We start from the raw sequence: 16,661 nt of genomic DNA on the forward strand, positions 1-16,661 counted from the left end.
CTCTTTCTGAGTGAAATATAAAGTGCTCTCTCAGACTTGTTAAATCATGTATGAGACCACAACAGGGAGACTCTGCACATTCACTCTACAGTGTGACTGCACTCAACTCTGGAGCTTTCTGCGGGGGAAAAGGTTGTGTTGAGTTGTTAGCCAAGGGAAGCAAGCAGGCACTAAGCAGGGAGATCACAGCGGGTACTCAGTGAACCATGCCAATAGCTAATTAAAAATCTAGCAGAGTTATGGCTGTATGGATCTGAACTTCCCCTTAGGTAAAATGTTTACTGCTGCATCCTAAACTCTCCACCTGAGCCCCACAGAGCCACTGTTGCAGCAGGATCACTGGAAGTCCCTCGAGGGGGGTCTGTGAGAGCAAGCCAAGGCAAAATGAACCATTCAGACCCTCTTTATGGTGTGTGTGTGTGTCTGTGCTGTCTTAGAGTATTATCAGCAGGACTGTAGGTATGTGTGGTTTCCTTTGCAATGGAATTAAGAGTGACACTTCACATTTTAGATTGCCTTAACTCTGGGATTCATCTGGCAATCCCAGCATGTGTGGGAATTCCATTTAGCAGTTCCTGCAGCCCTTCTGGCTGGTAATGCAGCTCACTGTTCCTTGTGCACAGACACCTTCCCCTCAGAGCTCTGTCCAGCCCACGATCCAAAAAGTGTCACCCTTAAGCCAAGTGTAAAACTTCAAGCGCATGGAACTCTTCAGCTCTCAAGGCAGTTTCTCAGTCTGGTTGTTATGAGGAGCAAATAGTCCCAAGACAGCTGAAGAAGCACCTCATAGTTCCTAAAAGGTTGCGTAACAGGAGCAGTGAACCTTTGGTAAGAACAAGGACAGGTTTCCAGTAATGATTTCTGTGTTGGGAGTGCTGGTGGGGATTTCCCAGCTGTGGGTCTCCTTTCCAATTTCCTCTTTTAAGGGGTTTGAATTGCTTATAAATACCCTCACTGAGTCTGAGAGCACACAAGACAATCTCCATCTCCTCTGGCTTTGCCTTTCTGCAGTGGTGAGTGACATTCTGAATTTGTGAGCTATGTGCAGTGTTTTGAGCAGTATTTGGGAGCAGGACTGATGCTTTGGGATGTGGGGCTTCTTTGTACTTATGACAGGAGCAGCAGAGAGTGCTAAAATGCAAGATTCTCATGTGCATGTGCCTCTGTTGTGGAGTCCTTAGCTGAGCTTGTGGTCACACAGAGGGCACCACTCCTTGCAGGGGGAGAAGGGGCTCCTGGGTGAGCTCTCAGCAGCCTGGGGACAGCTGGGGGTGTGGTGGGTGCTCAGAGGTGCTCCAGAATTGCTCATCTCTCTTCCTGTCTCACAGCTCTGTGTCAGGCTTGGCCAGGAACCATGAGGCTCTGGGTCTGCATTGCATTGCTCTCCACTATTCTGTGTGCAAGTGCCGACAGACCAGCAATAGTCCGAGCTGGGCAGTATGTCCGGGATAAAGTGGTCGGAGCTGCACACTTTGTCCGGGATGCGGCGGGAGGTAAGCTGCTGTCACCAGGGACCCTTCCCTCGGGAACACCCTCCCCAAACACAGGTTACCAGCAGTCAGGGGTGTAGCCCTTGGAGCTGGGAGATCCATCCACAGCTCCACATTAGAGACCCTGCTGGTTTCTCCTGCGGGTCGAGGGCCTTGATCAACAGCCACAGGTGCTTTCTGTGGGCACAGCCCTGTGCAGAGGCTGACGTGGAGCAGTGCCTCTCTCTGTTACTGCTCCTTGGCCTTTCAGCTCATGGCTGAAGTGGTGCTGAATTCTTTCTGGTGCAACTCTTTCAAGTCACCATCATCTCCATTTCTCTGCCTTCTTCAGGGGCAAAGGATATGTACAGAGCATACCAGGACATGCGCGAGGCAAATTACAAAGGTGCTGACAAATATTTCCATGCCCGTGGGAATTATGATGCTGCCCGGAGAGGACCTGGGGGTGCTTGGGCCGCCAGAGTGATCAGGTAATGCAGTGTGCTTGTCTTGTTAACAGTGAGTAATTAGGGATCCAGGCATTCCAGCTGGAGTGAAGTCCTTTTTGACTTGTACTCAACTTTGAACCTAGAAGGACAGCAGAGGGGAGGGGAAGTAGTTCCCATCTGGACAGCCAGTATCTATAGGAATGGTGCCCCATGAGCGTGAGCCTTTTTTTCTTATCCTCTTGAGAAGGCAGATTCCTTACTCTGCATTTCTGATATGGAGGTTTCTTTCCTTGCTGGTTCATTTCCTGGCCAGTTAAGGATTCCACTGCGGGCTCTCAGACAAGGACTGAGCATGTGCTTGCATCTCACCTTGAGAATCCCTGCGGTAAAGCTGTTTCCCGGGAGTGAGGAAACCAACACAAGGCTGAGTTAGATGCAGTCTGTTCAGGTGGCCTTTCTCCTTCCCCACAGCGACGCCCGGGAGGGCTGGCAGAGCGGCGTGAGCGGCAGAGGCGCCGAGGACACCCGGGCGGACCAGGAGGCGAATGCTTGGGGCCGGAGCGGCGGGAACCCGAACCGCTACCGGCCCGCCGGGCTGCCCAGCAAGTACTAGCGCTGTAGTCCGCTCCTGTCACACCTCTCTTTATACAGCCGAATAAAGAAATCCTCCTGAAAACTGTTCCCTTCGCTGCCAGCATCCATCCTCCCGGGGCTGCGGGGCGCTGTCGGGGCATCACGGGGGCTGACAAAGGGTCCCGCTTGGCACCCTCGGGTGATCCGGGATGGGCGGCCCTGGGCGGGCGGGTCCCGGCACGGTCCCGGTGCGATCCCGGCACGATCCCGGCACGGTTCCGGTGCGATCCCGGCACGATCCCGGCACGGTTCCGGCACGGTTCCGGTGCGATCCCGGCACGGTTCCGGTGCGATCCCGGTGCTGGCCGGACGGTGCGAGCGGCAGGGGCCGCCGGGTCGGCAGGGGGCGCTGTGGGGCCGCGGGCGCCGCTCTGGCCGCGCCGCCGGCTCGCTGCCCCGCACGGCTGTGGGCCGCCATGGACCGCAACCCTTCACCGCCGTGCAGCGATGCGGAGGAGGAGGAGGGGGACGCGGTGGGCAACACGGTGTACAGCAAGCACTGGCTCTTCAGCGTCCTCACCCGCCTCATCGAGGTGCGCGGCCGCCGGCAGGGAGCGGGTGGCGGGCCCGGTGGCGGGCAGCGCCCGGGGGGTGCGACGCGATGGCTCGCAGGGCCGGGGGGACTTAGCGGGGACCACAGGGGACAAACCCGGGGACACAGCGGGGACTCACCCGGGAACCCAGCGGCTCTCTGGCGGTGCGGCACGTTCAGCCGGCTCGTTTTCCCCCCGCCCCGCTGTGCCGCAGGTCATCGCCCCCGCGGAGCCGGATCCCGCCGGCAGCCCCGAGCGAGCGCGCACGGAGCTGGACGAGGAGATGGAGAACGACATCTGCAAGGTGTGGGACATGTCCATGGACCAGGTAGGAACATCGCGCGGCGCTCCGAGCTCGTCTGCCCCGAGTGCTCCGTCATAGTCCTGCTGGAAAGGGGAGAAGGCAGGGAATGAGCCGGGCTCGGTCAGCTACTCGTCCTGCTGGTGCTGCTCCTGCCCTGGTGCGGCGGGCAGGGCGAGGCAGGACAGCTGCGGTGGCTCTGCCGCTGCAATTAACTCCAGCGCACGGCATGTGTCTTCAGCGCTTGGATTATGGGCATAGTATTGGTGTCGTCTCTAAATAAGCATATTTTCCTTTCGCAGTTGTAATACGTCCTGCTGGTAAACATAGCTTTCGCTGATAGATAAACAGCCCTTCAAAGTTTAGCTGCAGTCTTGCAGTGGCAATGTGGCACAGCTTCTTGGTGGTTTTCTCAGCATTCTCTAATGCTGGAACAAATTCTCAAGAGATGTATGTGTGTGTGTGTATATATATATTTATATATAATTTTAAGTATTATTATTTTATTCCCTAGCTTGTTAATGTTTTTTAAATAAACGTGGAATATAGGTCCTTTACGCCCCAGTAGAGCACTAATCCTGTGTTTTAGTGTGGTAAAATAAAGAGGAGATTTTCTCTCTTGAGTGTTCTGATCAAGTGCTAATGGCAATCCCGTCACTTGTGGTGATGTCATGCCTTCAAACATGGTACTTACTGGATTCTGCTGTTTCTGTTGAGATAGGGAGCAATTTGCATTTTCTTGCAAATGTGACTTTTTGGCTCCTCATACAGCAAATCACTGGCATACCGAATCACCAGAGGGGCTTGCTGGCCTTCTCTCATTAAGATTATTGGCTGGCAAATTACAAATTTCTTGCACTGAGTTTGTCATCTCTTTGATCTAGTCCTTGTGCTGTGGGAACACATTGGATTTTGCATTTGGAAACTGTGGAGGTCCATTTACTTCTCCATTCACTTTCTCCACAGGATGTTGCTTTGTTTCTTCAGGAGTTCAACGCCCCCGATATATTCATGGGAGTTTTTGCCAAGTCCAAATGCCCTCGCCTAACTGTGAGTATGGGCTGTCAAAAAGCTGTCCTGTGTTAATAGTAGTAGTAGATGGCTCTGTACATGCATTTGCACTTACCTGCCTATTCCCATTGCATGTGTAATACATTGAGAGGAACCAGGAGAAAATGAAAATGAAATTTGAAAATGCTTTTTCGCTGTGTTTTTAGAATTGTCTAATCAGTAGGAATTTTGGTGATGCTGAAGCTGGTACTTGGCTGCTCACACATCCTCATCAGTGTAAACTGGTGGAGGACTGTGTTTATCAAAACTAGTTATCTTCTCTAAAAAACAGCAGTGTAGCCTTTTTTTCACCTGACATGTTTTATGATCACTGAACAGAAATGGTCGTGAATTTGTTTAGTCAGACCTACAGAAGTGTGGTGGTTTGACCCTGGCTGGAGGCCAGGTGCCCACCAAAGCTGCTCTATCACTCCCCTCCTCAAATGGACAGGAGAGAGAAAACACAGCAAAAGACTCATGAGTCAAGATAAGGGCAGGGAGAGATCACTCACCAGTTACTGTCATGGGCAAAACAGCCTCCACTTGGGGAAATTAACTTATTACCAATCAAATCAGAACGAGATAATGAGAAATAAACACAAAAAGATTACCAAGAATAATCTTTGGAATTGTTAAGACACCAGTACTTAATGATCTTTTTTAATTTTCCACTTGTTTCGATGTCACTGATTTGCAGCTTGTGCTACACAGTGCACTGCAGTATTCAAGACAGGATTTTCAAAGGTATTCAGTGTTGATGTAAATCCTCTTTCTCAGAAGTTACTGGATGCTTTACTCCAGGAGATGAGTAGAGACACATATAGATTTGAAAGTTCACTACTTTGTGTTTGGAAAGTACAACCAGAATTTGGAAGTGAGTGCCAATTAGCTGCCACAGCTACTTTCATGAAATAGTGTCTGCTGAAGTGCCTGCTGTAATTTAGCAGAGGTAATAGCATGTTAATAATTAAGAAGACAACCTTAGTGGAGAGAGTGGATTTCTTAACTTTAAGTTGCTGCAGACTAATGACTCACTTTGTTTTAGCACCAGTCACCTGCAGGTATTTCAGAGCTCTCATGGTCCCTTTTACACAAGAGTGTATCCTTTTAGTGATTATCTTGGCATGAATATCCCGATGGGATGCACTGCTTTGGGGTTTGTTTTTTATTTTATTTTCTATTAGATCTATTTAATCAGAAAATCAGCTTTGTGTAGGCTTGTATTAAGATCCCTTTCTTTTGTGAGCAAGTGAATATCCATGAGGGTCATGCTCATGTAGTGATATTTTTGTTTTAGAACTCTTTTGCTTTAATAACAGGGCTGCCAGATTATCTTCAAACAGTATATGTAGAATATGCAAGCAGAGCTGATTTCAAGACATATTTGCTTTTATGGAACATCTTAACACCTAAATATCTAAAGAGTACCTGACTGTATTTTAGGCTAGTCTGATAGAACAGAAAAATCTGTATAGAATCTGTGAAAAAAATGTGTCTTTGTCATGAAATCAATGAGTTGTAAAAGCTTGAAAATCAAACTGGAAAACATCTTTCTTTGAACCACTCTTACTTTTGTCTTAGGGGTCGGGAAGTGAAGTTGTGGACTATGTCACAGTTGTCTCATTATACTGTGTTTTGACTTTCCAGGAAATCTGTGTGGGAATATTAGGAAACATGGCCTGTTTCCAGGACATCTGTATGTCCATTAGCAAAGATGAGAACCTTGGGTAAGTGTCTATGTGCTTTGGACACTTGCAGGTACTGCTAGTCTAGACTCACAGTCAGGAAATGCATGCTAGAGAAGGATCGAAGCTTGCCTGCCAAGCCTCATCTTCATTCATAACTTTTGGCTGACCATATTTCTGGGGAAGTGCTCAGGAAAGGAAAAAAGGATATAGACCTCTGTTTTTGGGGAGGTTTTAATCACCAGTCAAATGAGTTTCTAAGTTTGGAGTCTTGAGACACCAAAAATGCATGCATAGTTAGAAAAAACAGGCTTTAATCTCAGAACATTGGCTGCAGGTTTGAAATTAACATTTTTATACCTTTTTGAAACATAAAGATGGATTTTATTAACTTTTTTCCCCTGCATTTTCTCTTAAAGCCAAGTGTTACTGCAGCGTTTGTGTGATTCAGACTCCCCAACTCTTCTGGAAACAAGCAGGTAGGACATCCCAGAAATTAATACATCATTAGTGTAGTTCTGCTGTGCTCTGAGGCCTGGGGAGAAAACTGACAAGTGGGCTCACTATTTTATTGTCCTCTCATCCTATCCTTTTATTGTTTCTGCGTTGTTCTGGAATCACTTTGCTGTGAGTTAGATTCCTGTTTCTGTCACATCCTTCTCATTGTTTTGGATTATTTACACTTGTACAGCTAAAAGGAGTGAATTGGCTTCTAATTTGTTAAATGGGGAATTCTTGCCTAGGTTGTTGTTAACTTGCCTCTCCCACCCTGAGGTGGCCAATGTCTGGGTGGAGAGGATCCGAGAAAATCCTTCTGTGTACGACTGTGTTTGCTTTATCATGTCCAGCTCTACAAATGGTAAGTTGCCAAAACAAGCTGGGATTTAGTGGGTGTTTGCAGAAGAAAAATAAGAACTGAAGTTTGCCATTTCAAAGACAGATATTTTCAGTTGGGATAATTTCTTTAAAGGAAACCTCGTGAGTTTAAAGGACACCAAAATAAACTTTACCTGCCTTTGCAGGTTTATGAACATAGTTAAAACCAACCAGAAAAACATTCATAGAGGAAGAAGAAAGCTCTGGGGGGGAATCAGTATATGTTTAATTGAAGAAATTGTTATTTTCCACAATAAAAGACAGGACATAGTCCTCATTCAGGCATATATATTCGTCATTTTTGAACCTTGAAAAAAGACCTCATTTAATTTCTTTTTTTCAAGTCAGATATGGATTTTCTATTTTTAAAACAACCATATCTGTGGAATGTGAGCTGGAGGAATGATTCAGTTACTCTGGCAGCTGAATACTGTGCAGGCAGTACTACACAAATCTCTTTTAGCACTAATTTAGCAAAAATCACTCCAATCATCTAAAAATGGAAATATTTTTAATAACATTTATGTTTAACATCCAGCTCAGTTGTAACAGCAGTTGTCATTTGTCAAGGAATCCTAACAATTTAGCTTTTTCAATTTTTTATTACTTTTTTTAATGGCAGTTCTCAGAAATCCTGCTCCATCCAATTGAAATAACAGATCTATTTAAGTAAAATACAGATTGGCAGGTGGAGGATTAGCATAAAACTGCATATCTAGGAACAAATCTTGGAAAGTTTTACTTCAGATGCACAAGTTAGGACTTTTCAGGAACATGAAGTCTCTTTGCAGAATAAAATTACTGCTTCACATATGGCATGACACGGTAGAAGGTGTAAGTGGGCTTTCCAACCATCCCTATTTATTATTTATATTTATGTGATCTATGCCACATAAAGAAATTAAACATAGCAACCTGTAGTAGGTCATGAAGACAATTAATGTGTTTCAGTCCTCAGCTGACTCTGAATACTTGTCTATACTTGCATTTTGTGAGCTAATTTTTGCTTTTTGTTTTTAGTCTCGTTGAAATAAAAAGATCATTCTCTCTTGTGCAGTTGACTTGCTGGTGAAAGTGGGTGAGGTGGTGGACAAGCTCTTTGATCTGGATGAAGAGCTGATGTTGAACTGGATCAAAAACGGCACTTGTCGCTCTGTGGGACCATCTGTAGATGATTCCCCTGAGGAGCTTCCAGACTTTAAGATTGTGCCTTGCATACTTGAAGCAGCCAAGCAAGTCCGGTATGGGAGATTTCTTTGTTTTTTCCTAGCTGGGGAGATTCCTATAACCATATAAGGCCTGTGTCCAAACATCCTGCTTTTAGTGGGAGCAGCACAGTTTGAAGACCGCTGGGATATGTTTTCTTGGACTTAGAGTTTGAAATTAGTCAACTTGTTTGTTAGCAAGGAGAATGTTAGTGATTGCTGAGAGGCTTCTCTATGACCAAACCACCAAATATAAGCTCAGTAACCAGCACTTTAATTTGTCTTTTTTAATGTTTTTTCTGTGTAGATCAGATAACCCAGAAGGACTGGATGTTTATATGCATATCCTGCAGCTCCTGACCACAGTGGATGAGGGTATCCAGGCTATTGGTAAGACACTGGAATTGCTATGTGTGAGGGAACCAAGAGAGGCTGTAACTTCTGGATCATCAGACATTTACTGGGGAGAAAAGGAATTCTTGTACCTGGATTAAATTTCTTGGGTTGGGGGGTTCTCTTTCTTTCTTTCTCAAGTGCAGGCTCCTGATGGAGGAAAAGAGACTTGGAGTTTGCTTTATGACCTCGTTTGCCAGGAGCTTTGCCAGCCAGATGATCCACCCATCATTGTGCAGGAGCAGAAGACTGTGCTGGCCTCTATTTTGTCTGTGCTGTCTGCTATGTTTGCTTCACAGACAGAGCAGGAATACACCAGGATGAGGAAAAGCAAGTTGTGCTTTTTTCTGTTCTTTTTTTTTTTAGTTAATATTCACAATTGATTTCTGTGGGGGTGAAAGGTGGTTCAGTTCAGTGCCATTGCATACAGTAAGACTCTTTCCTGGTTACTCAAAATCACAGCTAGCCCAAAGTTCAGTTACTGGATGAACTGTAAATTCTGAGGAGTTGCAGTACCAGAATCTGCAGATTCTGATCAGTCTTCTCCATTGGGTAAATTAGTGGAAATTGTAGAATTTATCTTTGCTGAAATATTTATATACAGTATTTTTTTTTAATTTTTTTTTTTTTTTTAGTATAGGGAGATTCTGCACTTACCTAAATCCATTTATCATTTCTTACTTTTCAATCCATGGACAAGTCTTTAGAATTCAAAGCCTGTCTTGGGAATGTGAGTCAGGGTCACCTGCAGCAGATAGATACTGTGCAGTTTGGTTTGTCAGGATTGTCTGGATGCAAATTTAACACACTGCCCTCACTGAATACTACTAAAGACAGTTTCTTTCTCATATTCCTTACCACTGGCGTATACTTTTTATAGATACAGGCCAGCTTGTGGAAAAATGGTTTGGGTTTTCTACTACGTTTCCACTTGCTTCTTTAAAACTGTCTTTGAGTAACAAAACACAGCACTGTCAGAATATACCTTCCTATGGGTTTTGTGTAAAATCTAGTGGTGTGTTTCAAAATTCTAATGCCTTCAACAGATGGGGAAGAATTTTCAGTGTTAAAATTCCGCTGGTTCTTGTTACTTTGTATTCAGATATGCCACTGATTGGGAGCTTGATTCGTATTTTACAATACATGGAGGGCTGTGGGAAGAGAGCTGTTGATAACTCCAAGGAGTCCGAGCAAGAGGAGACTCCAAGGACTGATGTAAATGAGGAAGATTTCCATTTAAAAATTTTGAAGGATATTTGCTGTGAATTACTTTCCAATATGCTTCAAGAACTAACCAAGGTAAGAATAAACAAAATTCTAGAAGGGATTTTTGCGGGGTAGGTGAGAAAAAAGTCTTTGCTATTAATGTGCATTTTTCTGTGCAAGTGCAGTTGCTTACTGGGAATTCATTAGAGAATCAACCAGAAGTAGCAGCGTGTGTGGGAGATGGGAGGGACACAGGTTTTCTGAGGTGTGTGCCTTCAGGGCCAGGATTCTGTATGATAAATTCTGTAGATGTATATTGCCCTTTCTTTCAACTGAAAGTCAGTTTATTTAAGAAAAGGAAGTACTGTCAGTATATAAACTCACCTTCTTCTTTTTAATTATGGAAGCATTCAGGACAAGAAACTTGTGATGTGTGAGCTTTCACACCTTTTTCTATCAGGTGTGTCTGGCTTTCTCTGAGACCTGGAAGTTCTGGTTGTTTTATCCATTTATGGGAACAAAGCACATTCTGTAGATGTGCTGTGCCCAATTTGAAGTTTGTGCTGGTTGTATTTCTCATTTTCCAGGAGAATACCTTAGAAGGACTGCATCAGGGACACTTGACTGAGCAGACATGTTCCTGTGCTTTTCAGAACCTCTTACCTCTGTATTTTGCATCGGTGAGTATGTGACAAGGTCTGTGACACAGCTGAAAAAATGCTCCTTAGGTGGCAAGACCTTTTCAAGTCTGATGTACAAGCAGGACAGAATTGCTCAGGCACAGGTAAAACTCCATTCCAGTGCCAGACAGTCTTACCCCTTCTGTCTGTTCTGCCTTACTTCAGCCAGAACTTTGCTGAGATCATCAGCTGATGCCAGGACCAGACTGTGCTGACATGAATGGATGTCTGAAAATTTATCCTAGCTGAAAATTTGTCCTGTGTATTTTTATAGAAGAATTATTCTAAATATTTTTCTTTGGAAGATTTTCTCTGTGTACTTTTAAACAGGAAGGTAAGGGTTTGAGGAAAGTGGTAATGTTTCAAAATTTAGACCAACTGAAATTGTGGGGTTTAGGAGAAAAGTAGCTACTGTGAAGCATTTTGCATTACTCATTGCAGTGGCTGCTGCTGGCTGCTCTTACTTGGAAGGTACAGAAATAGGAAGAATCCCTGGGCCAGTATAAGAACTCTGTTCCATGCAAGTTTTTTTTTTTTCTTCTTGTGTATGTGCTTTTTATTTCCAGGTGGAGAGTTTCCTTGAAGTCCTTCGTGAGGCTGATCAGACACTTGCTGACAATCTAGAAAAACGTTTCCCAAGCCTGAAGGTTCCCACCTAAGGATATACAGGAAGTATTTTCCTTCTTTGGAATGAAGATTTTGGACTGTTTCATTACAGCATTTCAGAAATCAAGTTTTCAGTAAATGCAGGAGAATGAGGCAACCTCTTTACCAGCAGAGGTAGCTTTTAAGAAATGTTCTAGGTAGCCCTGATTAACCTAGGGTTAATCTGGCCTGCATGGGGAAGGAAATTACTGTAAATCAGTTCTGCATCTTCCATCCTGTTTGCTCCGGTAATGAGACACTGTAGATTTCTAATTGCTCTCCTGCAGAGTAACTCTCAATTCTGTGCTTTTCAACTGAAGTTGATACAGCAAAATGAATGAAATGCACTGAGTAGTTTATTAACATGGTGCTGGTTTCTTTCAAGTTGCTGTTGGCAAAAGGAGGATTGCTCAATAGAAAATCCCCTTCAAGCACCTGATAAAAACAGTTAAATTATAGAGTTGTTCAGGGATTTTTTTAGATCATATCAATACCTTGAGCAGGTACTGTAACAGAAATGTTTCATCATGCTCCTTTCAAATCTTCACACTTCTACTGAAGCCTCATCTTCACTGCAGCTCTGAGCTGTGGTGTCTCAGTCCTGTGCAGTTCAAAGGATTTGAGAATATTGTTAGCAGTGGTCTGTGCTGCAGCTTCCAACCATTGCAGGTAACTACCCACAGTTTAGAGTTGTAGGGTAGATCTGGATTTAATCCCTGGCATACTTGCAGACCTGTTTTTTTTGCAGCACTCTCTGCATCAGTTAAGGAGTGTAACATATATGAGTTCTTTCCTTCTTCATTTGTTGTGTGATTTACTCCTGAATAGCATGAGAAATGCCATGTTTTCCATAGGGGGGGCTTAAGGTGTTAGGTCACTTGCAGGAAATTCAGTGTACAATCTCCTGAAACTCCCACTTTAATTTTACAATGTTTTACCTGCATTGCATTTTTAGATCCTGTGTCTGCATGCAGTGCACCTGACATGTTCTGAGTCTGAAGAGACAGTGCAGCAGCACATCAACTTCACTGTTTCTGTAAATGAGAGTGGAAAACAATTGGTCTTTATTAGGTTTGTGATGTAAAAGCAAATGGGAACCAGAGCATAGAGAATAACTTAATGTCACTTGCACACATTCCCTGGCTCTCCAGGTTTTACAGACCTTAGTGTTGTGCTGGGCCATGTTGTGTTTGCCCTGAGTTACCTGGACATGTGGTAAAATACAGTATGTGTATATGTGTATATAACCTTTCCATCCCAACTTCCAGTTTTCCAAACCAGTGCAATTTAATCATCCCCCTGCCAGCAGCATCTTAGATGTCAGCAGGGAATTTGGAATTACAAATATCTGACTTGTGTCACCAAAAAGAATTGCCAGGGTTTATATAAATTTTTGTATGCTATGTTTGTTGGAGAAAACTGGTGACTGTGAATCAGATGACAGCATTTTTCATACTATGACAGTTTTTGGATATTTTCTTAAACCTACAGATTTGTAATAAAGCTTCTTTAAAAAAAACAAAACCTGTATGCTTTCCTTCATTCTAGTGTCAATTAAATCTGTGTTCTGAGCCACTGGAAATGTGTGTTACTCACAAGTGTGTCAGCTGTGAGAGAATTGAACCTCTTCATAATGTCTGTATGCTGTAAAATATGTTTGCCTTCATTGGATATTCATTTTAACCCTTGCTTTCTTTACACAGTCATTTTCATGGTCTGGAAGTTAACATGTGTCTCATCTCATAAACATTTTTTGAGTTTAGTTTGTCCCCAGCTTTATCATAAGTGTCTTGCACCATAGTGAAGAATTATTTCTGGTGTGCATCTCCTGAAAGTCATTGTGGTTGAAATTCTGCAGTAGCCATGTAATGTAAAATACAAAAAAAAACCCCGAGACGAGATCTCTTGTTTTATTTTGTTTCTTCTTCTTTTCAGTACACCAATATACAGTATTGGCTAATGAGCTGTTAAGTGTTACTGATATCTGATGCCTGTCACACGATAGGAAAAATTACCAGTGTCATGTGGGAACCCAGGTGGGTCCCATCCTCCTGCTCATCTGCAACAGAAGAAGCTGCAGGAATGATCAGTCAGCCTTGCTTCAGCAGAATGATACTTCAGGTATGCTGGGAATTTTTATCCTCAATAAACATGGTGAACTGGAGCCTGGGATTCCCCCTTTGCCCCACCAGGCGGCTGCCTTTGTGCAGTGGGTGCTGTGCTGCCTTTGGGCACAAGAGGTGCCAGGGTAAATGCAAGGGAACTGCTGTGGTTTTGGGGTTCACAGGGGGAAGAAACTATTAGTGGGAGCAGGTAGATTATGTGTTTGGAAATGGTGCATGTGTGCTTCATCTTCCTGCCAGCAGGGACCTCCCTTGGCCTGTGCTTTGTGAGGAGCACGTGTTTGGGGTTTTGGTGGGGTGGGGGTTTTTCTGCGGAGGGGCAGGGAGAGTTTGGGAGGTGTTTGGTATTTTTTTTTAATTCCCTCTCCTAGACCTGTTTTCACATCCCCTGGCAAGCCAGAACTCTCTAGGTCAGCTGATTCAGAATGGTTATCTGTCAGTCTATAAGCAGATGAGCAGCTTTCTTCCAGTCCAAAGATCTGATTAACTCCAGAACATTCTCCTTTGGGGAAAAATGAGAAGTACTTGTCACTGGTCTGTGCAGAGCTCTGAACAAAAGTGGGTATCTGAAACATTGAACTGAAGCAGCAGGAACTCAGTTCTGCTTGGACAGAGCTGGATGTGACTTGTGGCATGAGAACACCTGGAAAATTGAGGCAGAAAGCAGACTGGAAGGCCTTATTTTAAACTGGACATAATAGATACATATAACAATTTCATTCAAAGACAGGGTTCTAACATTTTGTTGACTTTTATGCACATTTGGCATCTTTATCCCACATTGTAACTTTCTCCTGATGGGACAAAGCACCAGAAAACCAAACAAATTTGGGATATGGAAAAAAAACCAGTGGCACTAGAATGCTTTATCTGCTTCTTTGGCAGTGCAAGGAGGTGGCTGCTAATATCCTGATGCTTGTCCAGTGTTTGTGTTGCAAATTTGTCCTTTCTGGTAGGCTAAAGCATGGAACCTAAAAAGCTCTTTCCTGTGCTTCTCCATATCCATGTCACTCTGCTTGCTTAATTTTCTGTCACTAATATTTTAGTTCATATTTTTCCTGAGTGCTGTGGTGATCTCTTTCTCTGTAAGATGAAACTGTCCTATTATGAACACTTTTCACTGAAACGAAGCTGAATCCAGAAAGAATAATAAGATAATCTTTATTTTTAAGTGAAGTATCTTCACAGTTTATCATGTTGGCATTAAAATGTATGGAGGTGTTACTGTGGTTTTGTTTGCCATCAAAATCTGTGTTCTTTCTCATTAGCCCTTTTTTGGCTGCTACCAGGAGTTACAAAAGCAGAGTATTTCTTCTATTTTTCACTGAAGAATTTGCCTTTTTTTTTTTTCTAGAGCAGAATATTTTGGTCACAGCAGTTCCCTAATGTATCCTTTTTTCTTCCCCAAAATTAGATATCCTTTTCTAATACTTGCTGATTACTTTTTATTTTGTTGGCGATGATGATGAGATTCACATGCTCTGCCAAAGTCAATGAGAGAGGAAGAACCTGCTACACCTGGGGCAAGGAGCAGTCTGCTGTGATGTTATACAATTTCCCAAAACCCCTTCATGTGAAGGCAAGCCAAGGCAGTGAGTGGCTGTGCTCTGCTGCCCACCTGTGTCAGCCCTGCAGTGAGCGAAGCCCCTCAGTCAGAGCCAACAGAGTGTGAGCTGAGCGATCCTGACATCACCAGCATGGCAAAACAAACCAGGTTATTGCCAATAGCTATCCACAGAGGTTTTGCAATGGGAAGTACTGCTCCTGCACCTCCTTTTGTTTGTCTCCCTGATTCACTTCTTCTGCAAAAAGAAATTCGGTTTTATAATGCAAGGAGCTGATATGTAAGATTCAGAAGCAAACCTGTTCTCTTGCCAGTTGTTACTGTGAAGAAAATTAATGAACTGAGGGAAAACCAATGTGATTCCACTTTTCTTTCTCCCACATTATTGCATGTGAGCTCCATGTCTTAGTGATGGCTCAGTAAAGTCTGAGTGCTGAATTTTATACAAAGGGTACTGTGAAAGAGCTCACAAAGAAAAGGTAACAGTGGTAGGAGACTGTGAAGAGAAGGCAGTAATACTAGAAAAAGCAAAGAGAAGATACTGGAGAAAGAAGAAAAATAGGGAAAAACCTGGAAGAATTATGACAAAGAGGACAAATAAGTGTGATATTGAAGGAGAAAAGTATTAAATATCAGTTACTGTGTTAGCTTTCTAGACCTGTGTGCAGCGACCTATCAAAACTGTAACACTGATTACATTTTCTGTTTTCAAAGCTGAATCTTCTTTGCAGTTTCTCCTGTTCCTATGGAAATGAAACAAACTCGAGGTGAACATGAGGTCTTAAAAACCACAGCAGGTGGGCAAATGAGTACTGCTGGATTTTTTAAATTTCTTTTTTTTTAATTCACCCACTCTCCCCCTTGTTTTTTGCTGGCTGGGTGAGGCATCAGGGAGCTAAATCATGATGGAGGTGAGGCAGTCATGTGTTGCAAGCCCTTGCCTTGCACAGGTCTTGAACAGAAGCAAGATGTGAAAGCAGAGTCCTGCAGGGCTGATGCTCCTGTTGCCTGCTGGTCTGTAGCAGCCTGCTCCTGGCATAGGCACAGTGACTGACTGCATCTTTGTGCCTGTGGGAACTTAAGTCCCATGTTGACACTTCCCCAGGTTATGTCCCTTCATCCAGTTTCCAAGGAAATCTTAGAGAAGCAAATGCACCTTGGTATTCTGGGTTGCAAGAGTGGCAGTTATTTATTCTGTGCTTTAGGTTATGCAAACTTAATTTTAATTTTGCAGTGAGTTTGTATCAATATTATATTTGTTGTCATGTATGTAATTTTTGGTTACGCCCCTGTTTAAAGAAGTTGTAACTTTAACAAGCCATCTGTTAACCTTACATAGAAAGGAAATGCTTTTGTCAATTACTCCAGTGAAATCAGAAAAATAATTTCCTGGTCTCCAGTTGGAAGACCAATCACCCTATCTTCTGTCAATAGGAGGATAATGAAACATACAGGAAAATACGTGTACACTTTTATCCTGCCCGGCAATATAGAGACAGTGCTGCCTTATAATTAGCCAGTGATGTCAGAAGGTTTCATTTTCCATTAAAAATTCTTTCTAGTGCACAAGCTCTTTTATTCAACATCAGAGAGTTTCCTCATTAGTCAGGTGGGAAGGCTGGACACAGGAACCATGGGAACACATTTTGAGTTTATGCCAGCCTGATTAGGAAAGACTTTGATTCAATGAGTTAAGAGAGTAGAAAAGAAGGAGAAACACCCCAGCTTAGGTGGGAATAAACAGAACTGCAAAATTACTCCATTTTGTCACTGGGGATCAAGCTACTCAAATGGTTGAATGGAAGGAAGAGCAGTAGTGGACAGAAAAGGCTGGAATAATAGGAAAGGG

At 43.6% G+C, this 16,661-nt stretch overlaps 2 protein-coding genes across 2 annotated transcripts; both read left to right on the top strand.

Annotated features, from left to right (window-relative positions):
- The first annotated feature begins 871 nt into the window (after nt 1-871).
- LOC146436578 (serum amyloid A protein-like) lies at nt 872-2,594 on the top strand. Its single transcript, XM_085062946.1, has 4 exons — nt 872-1,013; nt 1,329-1,493; nt 1,822-1,960; nt 2,390-2,594. The coding sequence occupies exons 2-4, from the start codon at nt 1,355-1,357 to the stop codon at nt 2,529-2,531; spliced, it is 420 nt and encodes a 139-aa protein (XP_084919072.1). The 5' UTR covers nt 872-1,013; nt 1,329-1,354; the 3' UTR covers nt 2,532-2,594.
- Nucleotides 2,595-2,925: 331 nt separating this feature from the next.
- Nucleotides 2,926-12,649, top strand: SAAL1 (serum amyloid A like 1). The gene is made up of 12 exons (XM_085062943.1): nt 2,926-3,084; nt 3,299-3,412; nt 4,352-4,435; nt 6,083-6,162; nt 6,540-6,599; nt 6,864-6,979; nt 8,054-8,237; nt 8,509-8,591; nt 8,736-8,924; nt 9,697-9,893; nt 10,388-10,480; nt 11,047-12,649. Exons 1-12 carry the CDS (start codon nt 2,968-2,970, stop codon nt 11,137-11,139), a joined length of 1,410 nt encoding a protein of 469 aa, XP_084919069.1. The 5' UTR covers nt 2,926-2,967; the 3' UTR covers nt 11,140-12,649.
- Nucleotides 12,650-16,661: the final 4,012 nt, after the last annotated feature.

The sequence above is a fragment of the Lichenostomus cassidix genome, chromosome 5, assembly GCF_008360975.1.
Source record: "Lichenostomus cassidix isolate B80296 chromosome 5, HeHo_3.0, whole genome shotgun sequence".
Taxonomy (NCBI): Eukaryota; Metazoa; Chordata; class Aves; order Passeriformes; family Meliphagidae; genus Lichenostomus; species Lichenostomus cassidix.

What these genes read in the sequence shown, in the direction of transcription:
- LOC146436578 (XM_085062946.1), top strand. Translation starts at nt 1,355, where the DNA reads ATGAGGCTCTGGGTCTGCATTGCATTGCTCTCCACTATTCTGTGTGCA. An exon ending in TGTCCGGGATGCGGCGGGAG is followed by an intron (nt 1,494 to 1,821) that starts GTAAGCTGCTGT and finishes TGCCTTCTTCAG; the next exon opens with GGGCAAAGGATATGTACAGA. An exon ending in TGGGCCGCCAGAGTGATCAG is followed by an intron (nt 1,961 to 2,389) that starts GTAATGCAGTGT and finishes CCTTCCCCACAG; the next exon opens with CGACGCCCGGGAGGGCTGGC.
- SAAL1 (XM_085062943.1), top strand. Translation starts at nt 2,968, where the DNA reads ATGGACCGCAACCCTTCACCGCCGTGCAGCGATGCGGAGGAGGAGGAG. An exon ending in GAAGCAGCCAAGCAAGTCCG is followed by an intron (nt 8,238 to 8,508) that starts GTATGGGAGATT and finishes TTTTCTGTGTAG; the next exon opens with ATCAGATAACCCAGAAGGAC. An exon ending in ATACACCAGGATGAGGAAAA is followed by an intron (nt 8,925 to 9,696) that starts GCAAGTTGTGCT and finishes CTTTGTATTCAG; the next exon opens with ATATGCCACTGATTGGGAGC.